We start from the raw sequence: 19944 nt of genomic DNA on the forward strand, positions 1-19944 counted from the left end.
CTGTGCATGCAGCACTATGGATTTATGACTGGGCTTCTGACCCCTAAATCATTGCTTTAAAGCAGAATACAGTTTTCATCCGATGTTGATTGCATGGCCCATGGTTTAATGTAGTTGATAACGGGCTCACCAATCGAATTGTTCCCTGGGATACAAATAGTGTGAGAAAAAAACCCTGAAGAAAATTGAGCCTTGCATCTGCTGGAGAGGACTGGCTAGGATAGTATTGTGGTGTTTTGGTATTTACTCAGCTGAATGGTTGATTTCGGTCTCTTGATCTTTAAACAATTCTGTTCAGTGATATCTACAATTAGCCTTTTATTTTTCTCACTAGCTCTACAATGAGTTTATCCTTTAACCTTGGACAAGTCATTCAACCTCTGTGGGCCTCAATGTCCTCCTGTATAAAATGAGAAGATCGTACTACATGATTTCCATTGTCTTTTTCCAAATTCCAAAAGTATGCAAAGAAGTGTTTGACTGTAGCACATAAGATGGAGAAATAGTAACAAACCCTAAGCTCCATTTAAATTTGCTTTCAAAATTGACCTTGAGCTGTCATAAGATTATTCCTGTAATCTCTCCTGGCCATTCCACGTCTAGTCTCTTCTTTCTGTTCCTCTACTAGGCAAAGAAAACATAAAGTTGTACATGTAAACTTCTGCCATATACATTCTCAAAAGTTATTGGAAGGAAGAAAGGAATTCCGTTGAATTTTCTTTAGCACAGCTGTCTTATTTCCTTTCACGCCTGGCCTTTGAACTTGCCAGCCAGTAGAGATTTGTCATGTTCTTTTAGTGGAGAAGTTTAGTTAAAATTTTCACTCAACTGGTCATACACTTGACTTTGAGCTTCCTGTATATATTATTCTGTGCTCAATTAAACTACTCCTGCCCCCAAATTCCATCTCTTGAATTCTTATTCTTATCTAAAATCTTGTAAAAGTTTTTCCCCTCCCAAGTTGTTTTTCTTTCACAGTGTAAGTTTATATACACACGTTTTAATGGTTTAGATAACTTGATCAGATGACTACACCAGAGGAATCTGAGTGCTGAGCTAAGCTTTAATTTTCAACTTTCCTGCCTAGTGTGCTATTATTTTCATGTAGTGGTTTAAATATTTACTACAAATAAATTAATGGCTCTGTGACCTTCATGTGGTTAAAATAGCATATGTTGCACATTAACCAGATGTGGAGTAAGCCACTGACTAGCATAGTGTATATATTGTGAGCCATATGCCCACTTTGCATGAAGATTCTTTATAAACTAAAAAAAAAAAAAAAAGCCTATTCAAATTTTTATCTCAATAAGCTTTAGCTGCAAACCAAGTTTAATTGAAAAACCTTAAAAACTTGAGTATGGAGGCCTGTATGAATAAACATATCACTGATGTTTTAAGACTACAGATATTTTGTTTCAAGACATAACACTAGTGTTATGTCTCAGTTCCTTTAGCAGTGACTAGATTTGGTCCACATCCATTAATTCCTGTAGAAGTTATAAGCATGAAATGTCTGATAAACTTGAAATGTCACCCAGTTACTTGAAACCAAGACCACTTTACATTTGGCCAGTTAAAATATAAAGGAGCCTTAAGAAATGCTGAATATGTTTTTCAAATTGTTTTTCCTGTTCTTAGGCTTTGAGAATACACTGTCTGTGTTGACATAATAATCTTGTTGCCATAGTGTTGGTTGTAATTTCATGGTAGCACATAGTCCTTCTGTGAATCATCCCCAGAATAAACTCATTCCAGAAGATAGAAAAATATTCCATTTGATTAGAAGACTTATATATAAGTTTATCACTTATATAAAAACCAGGGGAAGGGGTGGTGTGTTTAAATACTGATATAGATCTAATTTATCATATGTTTATTTATCCAACTCTTTTTAATGTGTCGATTGAAAAAAATGCCCTGGCACTTTTACCCATGTAGTGCTATGAGCCATGTAGCCTAGCTGCCTTTTTCTTTTATGGTCATTAATTGTTTATAAATCATATTTTTAAAAAAATCTTCTATACATACCACATTTACAGTTCTGTCAAAGGCTCCCAAAATAAGGAGGTTTTCTTGTGTGTGTGTGGTTTTGTTTCTTTGTTTTTTAAGTAGATGGGAGAACAACTCATACAACATGCAGCAGTCTCTGCTGAGATACAGATTCACTCCTGTCTTCAGACATCTCATAGGTTGGAGAATGCCTCTTCTAGACTATCTGACTTCTGTGATTTCTGTTTGTTCTTAAATGTCCTGAAGATTATTCCTAGAATAATCTTAACCTTTCAGTTAACCTTTCGAGTGCTTAACCTTTCGAGTCATTCTTTGTGCTTGATGAAGGCTTTGGCTCCTACTGTTTCTAATAAAAAGGTTTGTAAACAATTTTAAGGGATTCACAGAAGCCCAGTTTAAGAACTCCAATCTTCAAATGTTTTTGCTGACTTCTCCCTTCATTGAAATTATTTGAGGGCTTCCCTGGTGGCGCAGTGGTTGAGAGTCCACCTGCCGATGCAGGGGACACGGGTTCGTGCCCCTGTCCGGGAAGATCCCACATGCCGCGGAGCGGCTGGGCCCGTGAGCCATGGCCGCTGAGCCTGCGCGTCCGGAGCCTGTGCTCCACAACGGGAGAGGCCACAACAGTGAGAGGCCCGCGTACCGCAAAAAAAAAAAAAAAAAAAAAAATTATTTGAGCATGCATGCCTACATATACATACATATAGGTTACATTATATTATAAATGTATATATTATATATTGCATACATGCTCAAAATATATATATTCTTTTAAAATAATGTACATATACTACTCTACTTGAAAGTACATTAGAGAACATTTATTGAGAATTTGTAAAAGAAGAGGAAAAACTAAAAAAAATATAAAGAAGCTCTAATATTCCTTCCTCACATCCCAGTGCCTTGTGTGGTATGCCATTTGAGGTACATATATTCCTCTTAGAGACCTCTGATCTGTTATGTATGCCAACTTTTTTTTTTTTTTTTTGCGGTACGCGGGCTTCTCACTGTTGTGGCCTCTCCCATTGCGGAGCACAGGCTCCGGACACACAGGCTCAGCGGCCATGGCTCACGGGCCCAGCCGCTCCGCGGCATGTGGGATCTTCCCGGACCGGGGCACGAACCTGTGTCCCCTGCATCGGCAGGCGGACTCTCAACCACTGCGCCACCAGGGAAGCCCATGTATGCCAACTTTTGAATTTTTTTTTTTATAGTCAACAACTTGGGAATATTGAATTTAATCTTTATACTAAAGTCTCATTTCATTTGAAAATTTGTGGAAAACAGGAATTTTTCTCAAGAGATTATGTCACACCTTTGGTCTGCAGATAATGTTTAGGTTATTTATTGAATTCTTTTTATATTTCATGATCCATTTTAAAGCCACCTGGTAGATTTAAAGCAAGAATTCCTACAACCACAGAGCAGTCTAAAACCAGTGGTGAAATAGATGCTGCCCTCCCACCCCTACCCCAGTCCCTTTCAATTTCATCGTAAAGTCACTGCTCTGGGGTTTAACTCCAGAGGGAGGATTATCATGTTCTAACCCTGGTCAGTGTTGTAAGTGGAAAGACATTTTGGTCTTTTTGCTTTTAATAATTTTTTCTTCCCATTAAGAACGCTGCAGCTATTCTGGTGTGTCTTGTTTTCATTCTCTTTCCTCCAAAGGATGCTGACCTGTTGGATGTGGAGAGCAAACACTTTGAAGACCTGGAATTCCAGCAGCTTGAGCGTGAGAGCCGTCTAGATGAGGAAAAGGAGAACCTGACCCAGCAGCTCCTGCGTGAAGTGGCTGAATATCAACGGAACATTGTTACTAGAAAGGTACTTTTGCCAGGTGTTGTTCAATGTGAAAAGTCAAAATATACCCCTTGCTATGTGACAAGAATGATTATTGACATAGCTGTAGCGTGTGTCCATCTGTCTGTCTATCTGTTATAGCTGAATATCTTTGTGTGTTTAACCACGTGTCACATTTGGCAGATCGTGGAGCCTGCCATTTACATGCCAAATGGTGCTCCCAACTGGATAAACCAAGACTTGTTATACTCATCGTTGCTTGATGCTGTAGATGCATTTATGAATAGAAATGTGAAAACAAGGTAGAGAAAATCAGAAATCTAGATATTTGTTTTAAATTACTTGCTTTTGCAATCCTAGTAACTGGATTTAGAATAATTCTACGAACAGTCTCTTTTAGAATGCCTCTGTTCCCATTGCCCAGTAGTTCTCACAGATGGCTGATAGTTTACTACTACTTGAAGCAGCCTCGTGGAATGCTATGCAGATGACCGCCTCCATCCAGCCCTGAGCACCCGGATGTCCAGTCCAGAATTCAACTCCTGTTCCAGAATTTAGAATCGCACCCCTGTGCTCTGTACTAAACTGATAAAGTTGAGGGAGAGGATGGAGAAGGTGACTTCTTAAGCTTTCAGTTTAAATAAGAAATTCCATTGTTTTTTCTCATGAGGCATCTCCCAAAATGTTGCCAAAAATTCATTTATATTCTAACACAAGATTTCCTGTTGACTTCCAGGTTCTTGAAATAGATTTTGAATCACTTGGCCTTAGGTAAAGAAAAGCCTTGAGCTTGTCAGTTCAAAGAAACTGCTCATCGTCTCTGGGTAATAATCACTGCCTACCTACCATCAGTGAAATGTGGTCACTGTGCTTCAGGTTATAACACTTTTTCTCCCTTTCCAGGACAGACTGGAAAACCCTTGAATGTCTAATGTACATCTCTATGGTCGTTTTTTTTTTTTTTCCTCCAGGAAAAAATTTCTGCATTGAAAAAGCAAGCTAATCACATTGTCCAGCAGGCTCAGAGAGAACAAGATCATTTTGTGAAAGAAAAGAATAACTTAATAATGATGTTACAGAGAGTAAGTATTTCCTTTTCAGCACTGGTTGCAGTAAAACACAGGTTCCAACTCAGGGAAGGTTGCTTCCATCAAAGTAAGTACCTTTTAATAAAGAATAGTGAATTATAATTTGAGGAAGAATTTTCTATATACATTTTTATTTAATCCTCCACATTAATGAGCTGATGCTCTGAATGATTAACTATAATACAGAAAATAAGCAAAGACATTTTATTCATGCTTCTTCCACGGTGTGAAAATCCAAACTATGAAAAATCTGTATGTTTTCTGATTTTCTTCTTTTAAAAAATATCATATTTTTCATCAGATAGGTAAAACATATTCTGCTCTTTTTACTGCTCTCAAACATTTTGGCTCAGTTGCTCTGTTGTTTTGAACTCCCATTATTTGCATGTGGGTCTTCCTGGCAAAGGCCCAATAAAAATCCCAACAGATTTTTTTGTAGAAATTGACAAGTTGATGCTAAAATTTGCAGTTGATCTTCATTATTCATGCAGTCTGTATTTGTGAATCCATCTGCTCACTAAAATTCATTTGTAACCCTAAAATTAATACTTGTCATGCAGTCATGGTTGGACAGGCACAGAGCAGTGAAAATTTTGAGTCACTCAATGGACATGCATGTTCCCAGCTGAGATTGAACAAGGCACTTCTCTGCCTTCTTGTTTTATTTCTCTTACTGTAAACAAGTGTCCTTTTTGTGGACCGTTTAGTGCCATGTTTTCACATTTTTGTGCTTTTTGGTGATTTTGCTGTTTAAAGTGGCTCACAAGTGCTGAAGTATTGTCTGGTGTTCCTAACGGCAGGAAGGCTGTGATGTGCCTTATGGTGAAAATACATGTGTTAGATAAACAGCTTTCAGGCATGAATTATGGTGCTGTTGGCTATGAATTTAATGTTAATGTATCAACATTGTATATTAAATAAGATGTCTTTAAAAAGAGACACACATAAAACAAAGTTATGCAGTAATCAGTTGACGAAAATATTGTGACCAGAAACCCAATGGTTCAATATTCTCTAGTTCAGTGTTCATGGCAACATTATAGAACACAACTACTGCAGATAATGAGAATCGACTGTATATGAAAATGTAAAGGGCATAGAGTAGCTGAAACAACTTTGAATAAGAAGAACAAAGTTGGAGGATTTATACTATTTGACTTCAAGTTTTACTATAATGCCGTAGTATTTAAGAGGGTGTGGTACTGGCATACAAATAGACATATAGAGCAAAGGAACAGAACAGAGTCCAGAAATAGACCCACACATATACTGTCTATTGATTCTTGATAAAGGTTCTAAGACAATCCAGTAGGGAAAGGGAAGTCCAGCCTGTGGTGCTGGATCAACTAGGTAAACATGGAAAAAAATGAATCTCAATACCATTCATCCTCACACCATGCAAATAAATTAATTTGAGACAGATTATAGACCTAAACATAAAAATTAAGGTGAAAAAGTTTCTAGAAAATACAGGTGTGCAAGTACACCTTCATGGCCTTGGAGTAAGCAAAGATTTCTTCAAGAGGAAATGACAGAAGGCTTGTATCCAGAATACATTAAAAACTCCTACAAACTCAAAAATAGTAGATAACTAACCAATAAATAAATTTTTAAAAAACAGACAAAAGACTGGAATTGAAACACTTCACGAGAGAAGTTATGTGAAGAGTCAGTAAGTCCCATGAAAGAATACTCAGTCGTTAGTCATCAGGGAAATACAAGGTTGACTCAGTTTAATAGATTTTGTGTTCCTTCAGGAAAAGGAAAATCTTTGTAATTTGGAAAAGAAATACTCCAGCCTCTCTGGGGGCAAAGGGTTTCCTGTCAACCCCAATACTCTAAAAGAGGTAAGCTGTGATTTTTCTTGTCTACTCATATCACCTTAGAACTCAGGAGATGTGCCTCAGTTTTATGCGATTAGCTGACTAGGAAAAACACTAACTGAAGTGACTTATGAAAGCACTCAATGCTTTGCTGGTTTTCCTGCCTTTTGTTATTTGTGCTTTGAGAATTTCAGGGATTATCTTTGTGTCTAATGCAGATTCACTCTGTGTGTGTGTGTGTGTGTGTGTGTGTGTGTGTGTATACTTTGCTTAACAGTGACATTGTGGGTTAACTTGAAGTTTCAAAATATTTAGGATCCAGACCAAAGCTAGTCTTAAATTCTCTTCTTTCCTTCCTCCATTTTCCTTTCTCAGTTTCTCCTCTTTCCTACTTTCTTCTCTTTCTCCTGTCTTCTAGAACGTGAAAATGCCCCCAAACATCTCTCTCTCCTTTTCCCCCCAATGTTGTCTATGCTATTTTTGCCCCTAAGTCGGAAAATTCTGTTTACATTAAGTTGTACACTCTCTTTATCCCAAACATCCATCTTTTCCCAGGTCCCACCGCCACCCTTTCCCAAATACCTTTTTACAGAGCTACATTGCTATAATGGTTAAATATTTTAACTCTAATTTGGAAAATTAAAACGCTGACTGAGAAAGAAAATAGTTTTATTTTTTTTCAAAAAGCTAAAGAAAAAGCTTGCTTCTGCATAAAATTTTTCATAATAACAAAAAACCCTTTAAAAAGACAGCAGAGTTAGGAATTCCTTCATCGAAAGTAGTGTGTGTGTGTGTGTGTGTGTGTGTGTGTGTGTGTGTGTAGGTGTGTGAGGTAAATGCTCATCACATAATAGGAGTGAATAATATGTCCCTCGGAAGCATTTTGTGAAATGTTTCCAAAAAACTTTTTTAGACCATTCAGTTTCTAGTTTCTCTCCGTTATTTAGAACACAGATCCAGCAGATTCACTGCATAAAGAGTGGTTGTGAATGGAGGGTAGTGGAATATGGTTGTCAGTGAGGTGGGCAGGGGCTGGGTCTTGTGAGTCATGTTAAAGAAATTTGGTTTATTTTATGTGGATGGGAAGCCACTGAGGGATTTTAAGCAGGGAAGTGACATTATTTGAGGTCCATTTGTTAAAGCTCACTCTGGGGTGCTCTACTGGATTATAAAGAGGAGATGCTGGGAAACCAGTACAGTGGTGATTGCAATAGTGTAGGCTGGAGGTGCCGGTGGCTTGGATTTGAACAAATGAAGAGAGATGGAGAAAATTAGCTGGATGCAGAAATACTTTGGAGACAGAGTTGACAGTTCTTGTTGATAGATTGGATGTGGGGATGAAGTAAATTAAGGATATTGTCAGGAATGCTGCCGTTATTCCAGTTTGAATAATGAGGTTGATGGTGAGTAGCTGTTACTGAGATAGGGAAGACTGGGGAAAGAATAGATTTGAGAGGGAAATGCGGTTTGACTCTGGACATACTGAGTTTGAAGGGCTTGTGGCTTCCAAGTGCATTAGATAAGCTCTAAGGTCACTTCACCTCTTAAAAGAATAAAATCTTTCCCTTTCTATTATTCAAGAGTTGTTCTTATTCTCTGCAGCCCTCCTGTTGTCAAAATCCAATTTGCCTTTTTGACTGTATTGGTGTGTCTGCAACTCTTGTGTTTGTTGAGTGGCTGTGTGTCCTCCTTCATGTCAAGCAGACTTGGCTCAGAAGATGTTTTGATTGTCTCCTTCCTTCCTTCCTTCCTTCCTCTCCCTTTCTTTCTCTCTCCCTCTTTCCTTCTTTCTCTCTCTCTCTCACTCTCATTCTGTCTCTTTTTTTAAAGAGTCATGAATTTATATCCAACTCTTTTAAACAAGTCCCACTTTTGGAAAATGACGTACATTTTTGAAGCAATTAATTAGGATATATGGTTATGACTCATATAAAGAATCCAACCTTGGTTTTGAAAGATTCTACTATCAACTTAGCAAAAGAATAACTCAAAGTTGTTACTCTTCACTGTCATTCATTATCAAAGATAAAATAAATTTGACAACCTAGTTGTCAACTTCCTTTCTTCAACTTAATCTTATAAGACTTTACATGGTATCTATTGCCCCTTTCTGAAGTGCAAGACTGAATTCAGCAGCATTTTGATACCTCCAATTTATAAACAGTCAACTCTGGCTTTCTCCACTTTGTCAGAATTATAAATTCTCAGTGAAAACCTTGCTTGCAGCCTGGAATTTTTGCTTCACCAACATAGCAATATCTTGCCTTTCCTGGAGCCACTGTTTGAAAGGATTGATGGGCAAATAGAAGAATCCAAGTGTTAAATTTAACTCAATTTACTTTTAAAAGAGAGATATTGGGCTTCCCTGGTGGTGCAGTGGTTGAGAGTCCGCCAGCCGATGCAGGGGACACGGGTTTGTGCCCCAGTCCGGAAAGATCCCACATGCTGCGGAGCGGCTAGGCCTGTGAGCCATGGCCTCTGAGCCTGCGCGTCCGGAGCCTGTGCTCCGCAACGGGAGAGGCCACTACAGTGAGAGGCCCGCGTACTGCAAAAAAAAAAAGAGATATTAATTTATACCCTTTATTCTTTTTTTCATACTGTTTTATTGGTGTGGTGAAAATCATGAATGGTCTGTACAATTACTTTCCATGGTAATTTACAAGTGCCTTTTCCTCAAATATAAATTCAGGAGTTTTGATTCTCATCAACTTTAATTCATGGGTATTTTCTCTAAACTGAAGCCAGAACTGAATCATTGAATTTAAAAGTAACTGGAAATTCTCTGTCCTAGGGGTAGAGTTGGGAGTTGGGCAAGCTGCCTTAAATCGAAACATCCTCAAGCTGCAACTTCATCTTAGGGATTTGTGTGTGTGTGTGTATGCACATGTGTATACACGTTTCTCTTGCTAAGGAAGGCTCACAAGAGAACAGTGTCCTTTTTATTTTCATTTTGTTGAGACACCTAAAAGCAAGATTCCATTATGAATAAATTACTGCTTTATAAATGTCTTAGTGCAAAACCCAGTAGCCTTTAGTCTACATTTGTTCACTCTCTAATTTGTCAGGAAACAGAAGAAGAAGGGAAAATCTAAAAATAAAGATTTATGGAAAAGGCTCTTGAATTAGAGAGTGATTGCACTGTCGATTTTATGTCTCGTATTTATTTTTGCTTGCGATGATTTTAAATGCTGTGTAGTGACATCCTATTCAGTCAACAGAATGAATGCCGACATGGATGGACATGTAAATCAAAGGTATTGGGTTATTTATAATAAAGTCATTTTGATTTTGTCTGAAAATTTACTTTTAATGTTTGAAATATCATTTTTCAAGAGTAAGCACCATAAATCCATTTTAATAGTTGATGACTGCCTTAATGAAACATCTGATAATACCACAGATATCTGGCTGTGATGCTCTAAGCTAACTCCATTGTACTGGAGCATTAATACTCTCGCATGCCTCAGCTCTTGCTTTCCTTGTGTTTAACTTCTGAATTCCTCCTTTTAGGGCTATATCATTGTAAATGAAATTAATGAGCCATGTGGCAATTCCACGAATCTCTCCCCTTCCACTCAGTTCCCTGCTGACGCTGACGCTGTTGCCACTGGGCCTACCACAGCTGTGCTGGCGAGCCAGCCACAAAATAAAGAGGTGTGTTGGCATGCCATTTCATTCATTCACTGCTTTCCTCATGTCAAGAATTAACCCATGGTTAACTGAAAATAAGGGTGTGTGAGACAAATATTTGTTTGGTTGACCAGAGGACCAAGAGTGATGGTGAGATGAAAAAAAACAGACCGATTTGGGGGTAGTGCTCTACCAATGATAATACTAGAAACCATGAAATATATGGTACAGAGTATAGAGTACTAGGAGAAGTAAGTTCAGAAAAATGAACTATACATATATATAAATTCACACACACACACATATATATCTCTTAGCACTTTAGCCCAACCTACTTTTCTTAGAAACCAAAAAGCCTTTCTAAAATTGTTGGTTTGAATCACCTTTCCAGTTTGATTTTGTCTTCTATTTTGTTTTGCAGTATGGATTTCTTTTTAATATTAAGCTGCTTTAAAACATCTGTGGAGGTGTAAATAATAGTAAATTAAAATACCTCTTACGGATCCAAGTTGCTCACAGTGTGAGATCTTAACAAGAGGCTAAATTGAAAGATACTGCCCATCATTTATGCCTTCATGATTAACATATAGGAAAACAAAACAATCAGATTATCGATTTCATTTCTTTGTCTTATTCTTTCATTTCATATGGACACATATATATTTTTTCTTTCTCCTCTAAAGCAAAGAGCACCTGTCTGTTCTGGATTTATGTTTCCTTCCACCCTTTCTCCTCACCCTATCACTCAACCTCCATCGGCCCCTTGGCCTGAAGTCGTGGCTACATCTGTCGATTCTTTTCCTTTAAATGACACACCACCTCCTCTACCAGCTAAGAAACACAGAAGGCAGCAGCAACAGGACCAGCAGGTAATTAGGAGCTGGTGTTTAGAGTTTCACCTTAACAACAAACTTAACTGATGTGAAATCTTTTCTTCAACTTTTCCAAAGGTATTTTTTTGTTTTGTTTTTCCTGATCTCTTTTTATTTATTTACTTTTTTAAAGATTTTTTTGATGTGGACCATTTTTAAAGTCTTTATTGAATTCGTTACAATATTGCTTCTCTTTTATGTTTTGGTTTTTTGTCCGTGGGGCATGTGGGATCTTAGCTCCCCAACCAGGGATCGAACCTGCACCCCCTGCATTGGAAGGCGAAGTTAACCACTGGACCACCAGGGAAGTCCCCCTGGTCCCTTTTGAAAAACTCAAAACCTAACAAAGAGGTGGCAGGTGGGTTGCAGAATATGTGCTAGGGTCTTCCAAAGGTATTTTTTAGAAAGATAAGATGCATACTCCTGTTTTTTTTAAGGACATTTATTATGGCCTAAGAGTGTGGGGATTGTTAGAAAGTTTGAGACCTTGATTGTCCTCTCCTGGCTTTTGATATGTTTGAGCTAGTTTCACGTCCTCATGCTTCAGTTCCCATTCAACCAAAATATTGCAACTTACTTCAGGTATTTTTCAAAACCATAATAATTATTTCTATAAAATCCATGGTGTAAAAAGTTGCTGGGTCAACACAAAATATTTTCCTCACACATTATTGAAACCATAATAATAGACATCATTCCTCTGCTATGAGCCAACATTTCCTCAACATTTTACAAATGTCTCATTTCTTCCTTCTAACAATCCCGTGAAATACGAACTATCTCCATATTGATATTTAGGGAACCGAGGCTCAGCATTGGTGAGTAGCTTGTCCAGGGTAACACCACAGGCAGTGCATTTGGTCCATAGAACAATAGTTTTTTATCGCACTTTTTAAAATAGATAATTTATTTTTCCAAAAGTGTTGCCCTGCTTTTGATACATTCTATGCATACTCATGCTGGGGTATTCAAAAAATCTATTTTGAGACTCCTTTCCATTATAATCAAATCCTTATGTGAATTTGGCCCTAGAAGATCCTAAGGAGTCAGTCAATAGACCCCACCCCACCCCCCCCCCCCCCCCCCCCGCAAAGTAGGTGAGCTCTAGTTTCCTATGCCCAGCCCTTACCTTTCTTACAGCTACCTTTACTATCTATTACCTTTGGTTAAAGGACTGTATCTCCTCACTACTTTTAGGTTAATAAATATCTAGTATAAACAGATCATTGTAAAGTTAAATTGCAGATATTCTTCATGATTGGCGTGTTTGGAGATTGATAGTAAGTTTGATAACCCAAAGTTGCATTAATTTTTACATATTTCAAAAGCCTGAGTTCAGTATAAAAATGATCAAACCTAACGAACCTCTAACTAGGAAATAAATTTACTATTGAAGACATTTTGGGGGAGGCCAAGAAAAATTTGGATAAGTTTCGAGTTGGCAAAAATTTTGCCTTAGGAATCTGAAAATAAAAATGAAATTGTCAACAGAAGGATTTTTAAATGTGAGGGATTGCTGTAGAGGCTCCTTGGCCAAGATCTTTTTTCAGTCTAGAAGGATGCCTTATATGGAAACATGTGGATTTGGAGTGTGTTTATGTGATTGAAATATGATTCTAACTTTAAACCCACTTCCCTGTTTATGCTTTCTCTTCATTTCTTCCTTCTCCCTTTTCTTATTCTCCTCACACTGGGATCCGTGCCATCACACAGAACTGTCCAGACAGACAAAGGGAGAAACTGCTTACTTGCTTTGTCCACTGGCTGTTCTGCCATCCACATGGCAACCATCATAATAACTTGTAAGTTGTCCTGAGGCCCCAGGGCAGCAGGCACTACTACAGAAATGACAGGTGGATTTTTCTGAATTTTTCTAGGTTCAGTAATAAATTCTTCCAGTGTACCTTACCAAATACTAGCCCAATTTTCTTAGTGAATACAAGTCTAAGTTGAGTAATTTTTAAAAATTCTGTGTTAAAATTCCAAAGCTTCTTTGTAAATGCATACCTCTTAATTACTTCAGTGACCTGTTTCAGTTAGTCAAGTTTTGCTATTCTGCTTTACATTTGCATTTAAAGCATTTTAGAAGTCTGGAAGAAAGGAAAAAACAGCACCAAGAAGGCCTCTATCTGAGTGACACTTTGCCTCGAAAGAAAACCACACCTTCCATATCCCCCCATTTCAGCAGTGCTACTATGGGGAGAAGCACCGCCCCAAAGGTAGGACACGGGGAGAACCACGGGCTTCACCTTCAGTGAGTCTTTTTGTCCTTATGTTGACTGACATGCAAAGGCCCCTAAAGGAAATGCTAAATAATATACCATTAAGTTTGCTTGTTGGGCAGACGTCATAACTAAATTGCATTTTCTATCCTGTTCAGAGGATGTTTGGAATTATACGCTCTGGGACCGAAGCACCTGGTCCAGGGTATTTTCTACCACCACACAAGTGGTGAGTAGCCTTCACTTATGTGACACACTCCCCGTAGCTGTATCCCAGATATGGAAAATGGAGGACATAAGCTCTGGATTCCAGGAATAATGGCAAAAAATATTTATCGAACCATTTCTTGGAGCTGACACTGGGCTAAGCCTTTGACATGGATTGTTTCTTTGTAAAACCCAGTAACACTAGGTAGTAGAGGTACTAATTAGTATCCCCATTGTATACATGGATAAAACTGAGGTGGAAAGAAGCTAGGTGACTGGTCCACCTGGTCACCTGAAGCTGGTCGGCCCTGTTCTGCTGCCTTACCAAGGGGTCATGGCAGGAAGAGGGGAAGGGCAAGTGAGAAGGAGGTTTTGAGTGGGACAGACTTCGGAGTCCTTCCCTTGTCCTTAATCACTTTGTTTTCGTCTATTTTATAAACTGGTGTTCCAAGGAATGTGCTATTTTAAAAGTGCTAAACCCACTGGGATAGTTAATGTTACGTGTCTCCAGTTCTCAGCCCACTCGATCACTTGGAGCAGATGGAAACTGGTGCCCTTGTAACGTGTGTGGATTTCCTCTGTCCTTGTGCATGATGTGCATGCGTTCTTGTCCCTGCATCTGCTCCTCTCGCATGAAGGACTTTGAGTTGTTCTCCAAGGTGGTTTTGGACAGTGTTTTCCCTATCTGTCTTCACTTTTGGAACTGCTGCCACTGGAGGAATTGCTGTGATGTTGAGACTGCTGTGGAGCTCCTGGGGAGGGACAACGACTGGGCTTTACCATTTAGCATCAACACACGGGGCGCAAAGACCTACCTTCGCTGCCTTCTGCTCTTAGATAGGAGCTAGGAATCAGCGATGTGACCATGTCCAGAAGGACCCTTGGGCCTGCAGTTTGCCTGAGTTTTTCCTCCTGTTTCTCACAGGGCCACCTGCCCCTGGGACAGAGCAACAGCTGTGGCAGTGTGCTCCCCCACTCGCTGGCAACCATGACCAAAGACTCAGAATCTCGGAGGATGCTCAGAGGTAGGTACCTTTTAAGCCCAGTGTCATGTCCTTTGTCAAGCATTAGAATTCCTCAGGGAGGGGGAGACCAAACAGAGTTGGGGATCGTTAGGGAGGGGATCAACCTAAGTCCTCAACTTTACTCGTTTCATTTTTTTAAAAATTTTATTGAAGTATAGTTGATTTACAATGTTGTGTTAATTTCTGCTGTACAGCAAAGTGATTCAGTCAACTTTACTCTTCATGTGTCCACTTAGGGGAGGGATATATAGATGTATACTTCCTTATTGTTGCACTGAGATAAGTTTTCCTATATGCACATTTGGCTGGTACATAACCATTGTATTTTATAAATTCAGTAGACTTCTCCAATCAGAAAGGCCCACAGAGAATACTAACCTTCCCATTTGATTGGGAGAAGGAAAAAAGAGACCCCTGAGATCCTGAGAGATTACCAAGGCACTTAACCGAGTCAGATCACTCGCCTGGTTTGTGGCTGAGCCGCCCTGTTGAACACGTGCTAAAGACTCATTGAGCTGACACAGAGCACTAGTGGCTCAGGACAGACTTCCCTTAGGCCTTTTAAAGTGGGTTGAGCTTTTTTTTTTTTGGCGGTAGGCAGGCCTCTCACTGTCGTGGCCTCTCCCGTTGCGGAGCACAGGCTCCGGACGCGCAGGCTCAGCGGCCATGGCTCACGGGCCCAGCCGCTCCGCGGCATGTGGGATCTTCCAGGACCGGGGCACGAACCTGCGTCCCCTGCATCAGCAGGCGGACGCTCAACCACTGCGCCACCAGGCAAGCCCGGGTTGAGCTTTTATTCTATGTGGTTGTTAGGTTTCAGGTAGACTTGGACTCTCAGCATGTTCTGTTTCTTTGTAATATGTTGCATCTCTCATGGGGTTCTCAAGTAGTCTTTGTGGGGCTAGAAGAAAATACCGTAAGGCGGTTCCAGAGGTGAGCTTCTTGTGCAGATTAGATTTATTGTGTTAACACGGTAGTTTAGGTCAGCTTATATTGGCCCTCACTTTTGAGCAGGCATGGTGCTAGACAGCAAAAATACAAATAAATTACATGATCTTTGCCCTTGAGATGCCTAGAGTCTCATGAGGAAGAGAAAAACAAACAGATGCTTTCCATAAAGTGTGGTAAATGCAGTGATGGATGTATGCCCGGGATGTGAATGGGGATGCTGACAGAGTGATGAGCGTCTGGCCTCTCAATGTGTTCATTAGTGGGATTGAAACCCTTCCCTCTCAGCCAGCTTAGAGGCAATTCTGACTGCTCGGCCTCTTTGCTAACGTCACCAGGGAATAATCACTAGTACCATTAGAAATATGTTTATATATTGGTGTATATCTATGCATGTATACATAATGTGTATATGTGTGTGGATAAGTGAGCTATATCTATATCACTTGAATGAGGATTTCCTATCATTACCAGAGTGATTTAAGAGTTAATAGAAGCTGTGGTGTTCCTAAAAGTGGTTTATAATATATGAGAGGTTTACAGTGTTAACCTTTGAATAAAATACATTTGATTGAACTTCTCTTTTATTTTATCATAATTTCTTAATAAACTAAAAACATCTCTTATGGTATATAAATAATAAACATAAATGAGTATATTTTGGCTCTCATTAATCACTGTTCGCTTGTGGGTCAAGTCTGTTTTCTGTTGATGCATTTCTCTGTGATATTTATAGACTTCTTTTTAAATGGATTTTTCCCACTGGCTGAAGGCATCAAAGTTTGGACTGGCCACGGCACCCACACTTTATGTTGAAAGTTTTTGCCTTAAGATAGAGAGTAAGAAAAACTAGTCCTTTATACCAAACAAACCTGTAAACAATACTGTGTAAGAGGATTCTTGTGAGAATATGGTGAAACTGGAGGGATGTTTGATCTCTATTTTTCTCATCTGTGTTCCCCCCAAATAATGGGAATCCCCATGTTAGGTCCATGAAGAAGAACTGAGCCAGTTCCCTTAGGTCACATTAGGTACCGTCTACAAAATCAATTGTCTTTGACCTGTCTTTTGTGCCCCTGTTCTTCACTGTTGGGTCTTTTGTACATCCCAGAAGTCTGCAGCCTGTCCTTCCCTGCTGCAGCTCTGAGTGGTGTTCCTCTTAAAGAGTTTCATGTGGTGATGATGAGACAGCTTCCGAGGAAATAGAGAAGCCTCATATGTGTGCTGACCCAAGAGGATGTGATGTATCTTGTGAGGCCAGCCTGCCACCCTTGGCTTCCCTGCCCAGAGGAGGAAGGGTCAGGGACTGCAGTTTTTAAAATTGGCAGGATTTTCTACTAAAATTGGACCATAAAATTGGCAGGATTTTCAACTAAGCCCATACAGGTGGCCCACAAGGACCAGGGAGGATGACTCATAATTTCATTTGGAATTGGGTTTCACTACTACTTGTTGGCTCCATTAAAGTAGCAAACACCAAGTAAAAGTCCATGGTTTTGAAAAAATCAGACCTTGCACATTTTTCATTAACTCAAATTAAATAGGTCTTATCATTTTTGTGACTTACACAAATTAACTTAAATGAACTATTTTTTTGCTGCTTATTCGTAATGGATACATCAAGGACGATGGTGTAAGTATAAGTCTTCCTTCAATAAGCACGTTTTTAGTAGCCCTGACAGCGTGAATCATGCAAACAAAGATCTCTGAGAGCAGAGTTTAAAGCAAAGAGTCCAGGGACTCAGATCCTAAAGTTGCAATGGTTATTGGCTTTTGTACAATTTGTGAACTATTCCTTTGTAAGCTTTAGAATGAATGAAATCTTTGTCCTTTTATCTTCTGTTCAATGCAGGAAAGTCCAAGAAAGGTATGACAACCTCCCTGTGTGGTGTTTTTGTTTCCAGCAAATAATGAAAGGTCATTGTCATCTTTAAGAAGTGATCAGATTTAAAACTGTACAATGGTGGACTTTTAGTCTAATGATTCTTCCTTTTTACACATTAGAGGAAAATTGTTGCACATTTGCTAGAAGCACAATGCTGCGTGCAGCTGCTCTTCATTGACCGGCAGCTGCATGACCCTCTTTGTTTTGGTTTTTTTATTGCAAGGTCAGACCATGCAGGAAACACGAGTGCTTCGGAAGCACCGTTTCGTAAGACTCAGGATCTAGATAAAGAAAAGAGTGGGCCTTGTGATGTGTGTAGGCTAAGTGTAAAATATGACGTTTCCCCTTTATAAAGGCCAGGTATAAATAAGGCAGGCGGCAGGCTGTGTGAGACGATGGAAGGATCTAGGAGGCTCCTACCTATTCATTCCATTTAAGCCTCGAGACTTAGTAAAGAGTGAAGAACAGCCTAAATTGCTGGCTAGAATAAATGATTCTTATGTGGCTGGGAGACAGAAATGTAGGGCATTAAAAGACTGACTTGCTATAAAGTTTGATGGACTGTGCTTCAAATCATTGAATGGCATTTTACAAACCTTAAGTCTTAAAAACTATTTGTTAATGTCTTCTTGGAAAAAAGAATTGTTTTATAGATATAATCTTGTTTTTATTCTCCCTATTTTCTAGTTGAACATGTGTGAAAAATTCTTTTCTCCTGTAACAGATCATTTCTGACTGTGTGCATGTATCAGAAGCTTGTTTTTGTTTTGTTAACTTCTTGAGTTCGTCTCTATAAACTCAAATTTAATCTAAAAATGTGAATATCTTACCTTGTCAAGCTGGTATTGTTACTAACACGGTCAATGACTGCATGTTGGAAGACGTTTATTTTCCCTGGCCCTTTGTCATCCTTTTTGATCTTGTATCTTTTTCCCTTTCTCTATTATTCTCCTCCTCATTCCTGACTTGTCCTGCACCTTCGTCTTCTGGCTGTGGACTATGGTTAGGAAGAGTGAATGTCTCAGCAGGTGAGAAATTGTCAGAAATACTGATTAATTTTATCCTCTTAAACAGAGGTTATAATTTTAAGTCATCTCATTTTCTGTATTAAGGCCCAGATAACCATTTTAAGGTATATAACACACATTTGGAAAATATTGGCAAGATTATATATCCCACAATGGTTAACTCACAAAGCACTTTTCAGGTACAATTAGCCAGAATTCATAGAGATTGACATTAAAAATAACGGTAACAATAATAATAATAAATGGGCCTTGAACGTCCAACCTATTGGCTCTTGCGGGGCAGTGAAGAGAGTTGAGTTGATTAGGATTCCAGGTATGTGCTATGCTTAGTGACCAGCCTCAGGTATTATCAGGTCTTACTTTATAAACTTTATAAAACACCCTATTCAAACAGCCATTTCTATCTGGACAGGAAGGATTTAGAGCATTTACAAGGCCCTTTTTACTTTTCAGATGCTGTCCCACTGCTGAATATTATTCTTGCTACATAATTTAAAAACAAAAAACCAAGCAGTCTCAGGGATTTGGGGAAGTCTCATTTTTTCCAGTCCACTTACTTTGCCCCACCCGAAACAGTAGATGCATTCCACTTCCTTATTTAGTCACTAATATATTGGGTTGGCCAAAAAGTTCATTTGGGTTTTTCAGTAACATCTTATGGAAAAACCTGAACAAACTTTTTTTGGAATCTCTTGAACAAGTGCATTCAGTCAGTGACTCTTTATTTTGTGACATCTGAATGCTAAGCAAATGGGGATTCTGTGGTGAACAGGACATATATGACCCCCTCCCTGATAACTCGTACTTGAGCAGTGGCTTAATCCAGCTCACACCTGTTCTGGTGCTGCTTCATGCACAGCAGTTCTTCTTGGGCCTCCTACCAGGAACGCTCCTTCCGTCTCCTGTGCTTCCATGGTGTCCTTCTGTTGAAAGTATCTGTACCTTTAAATGGCCAGGCCAGAGCCTGGATCCTAAAGCCAGCTCTTAGGAATCACGCTGGTGCAATTCTGGGGTCACGAGGGAGAGGTCCATGCCCTCGATTGTAATTGCAGGGGTAACTTGTTTTTTTGGAATTGTTCAGGAGAGAGGAGGCTAAGCCAGGTGACAGCTGAGTTCACTGAGATCAGTAAAATATTGCCGGTTGCGGGGATACAAGGGACTGCATAAGATGGACATTCCCACTCACACTGGATCCACAGGAGACTAAAATCTTGCCTTGGAAGCTACTTGTTAGAAGCAGCCTTTTTCGTTTAAGTTGCCACGAAAATGCAAGGTGCTTATCCTACCACCGGAGTGATGCAAGGTTTTCTCAGATGTAGAGCAAAGAAATAAAATAAAAATAAAACACGTAGTGAGGTGATCTAGGGAATTTACATTCACAGTCCTTAGCACAGCACACACGG

At 39.3% G+C, this 19944-nt stretch overlaps 1 protein-coding gene across 12 annotated transcripts in view; it reads left to right on the plus strand.

Moving 5' to 3' along the window:
• The window catches only part of PHLDB2 (pleckstrin homology like domain family B member 2), a 244659-nt gene that overhangs the window by 205771 nt on the left and 18944 nt on the right, over positions 1-19944 (plus strand). For 6 of the 12 annotated variants that reach the window (XM_060010615.1, XM_060010622.1, XM_060010619.1 and 3 more), the window contains 7 exons: positions 3682-3837; positions 4785-4895; positions 6659-6748; positions 10235-10378; positions 13305-13445; positions 14581-14680; positions 18521-18541. In XM_060010615.1, the coding sequence (XP_059866598.1) occupies positions 3682-3837; positions 4785-4895; positions 6659-6748; positions 10235-10378; positions 13305-13445; positions 14581-14680; positions 18521-18541 (763 nt within the window). The remainder of the gene's footprint in view (positions 1-3681; positions 3838-4784; positions 4896-6658; positions 6749-10234; positions 10379-13304; positions 13446-14580; positions 14681-18520; positions 18542-19944) is intronic. The other 6 variants (XM_060010624.1, XM_060010616.1, XM_060010617.1 and 3 more) reach the window with 5 other exon arrangements.

This window comes from Delphinus delphis, chromosome 4, assembly GCF_949987515.2.
Source record: "Delphinus delphis chromosome 4, mDelDel1.2, whole genome shotgun sequence".
In the NCBI taxonomy this organism is placed as follows: Eukaryota; Metazoa; Chordata; class Mammalia; order Artiodactyla; family Delphinidae; genus Delphinus; species Delphinus delphis.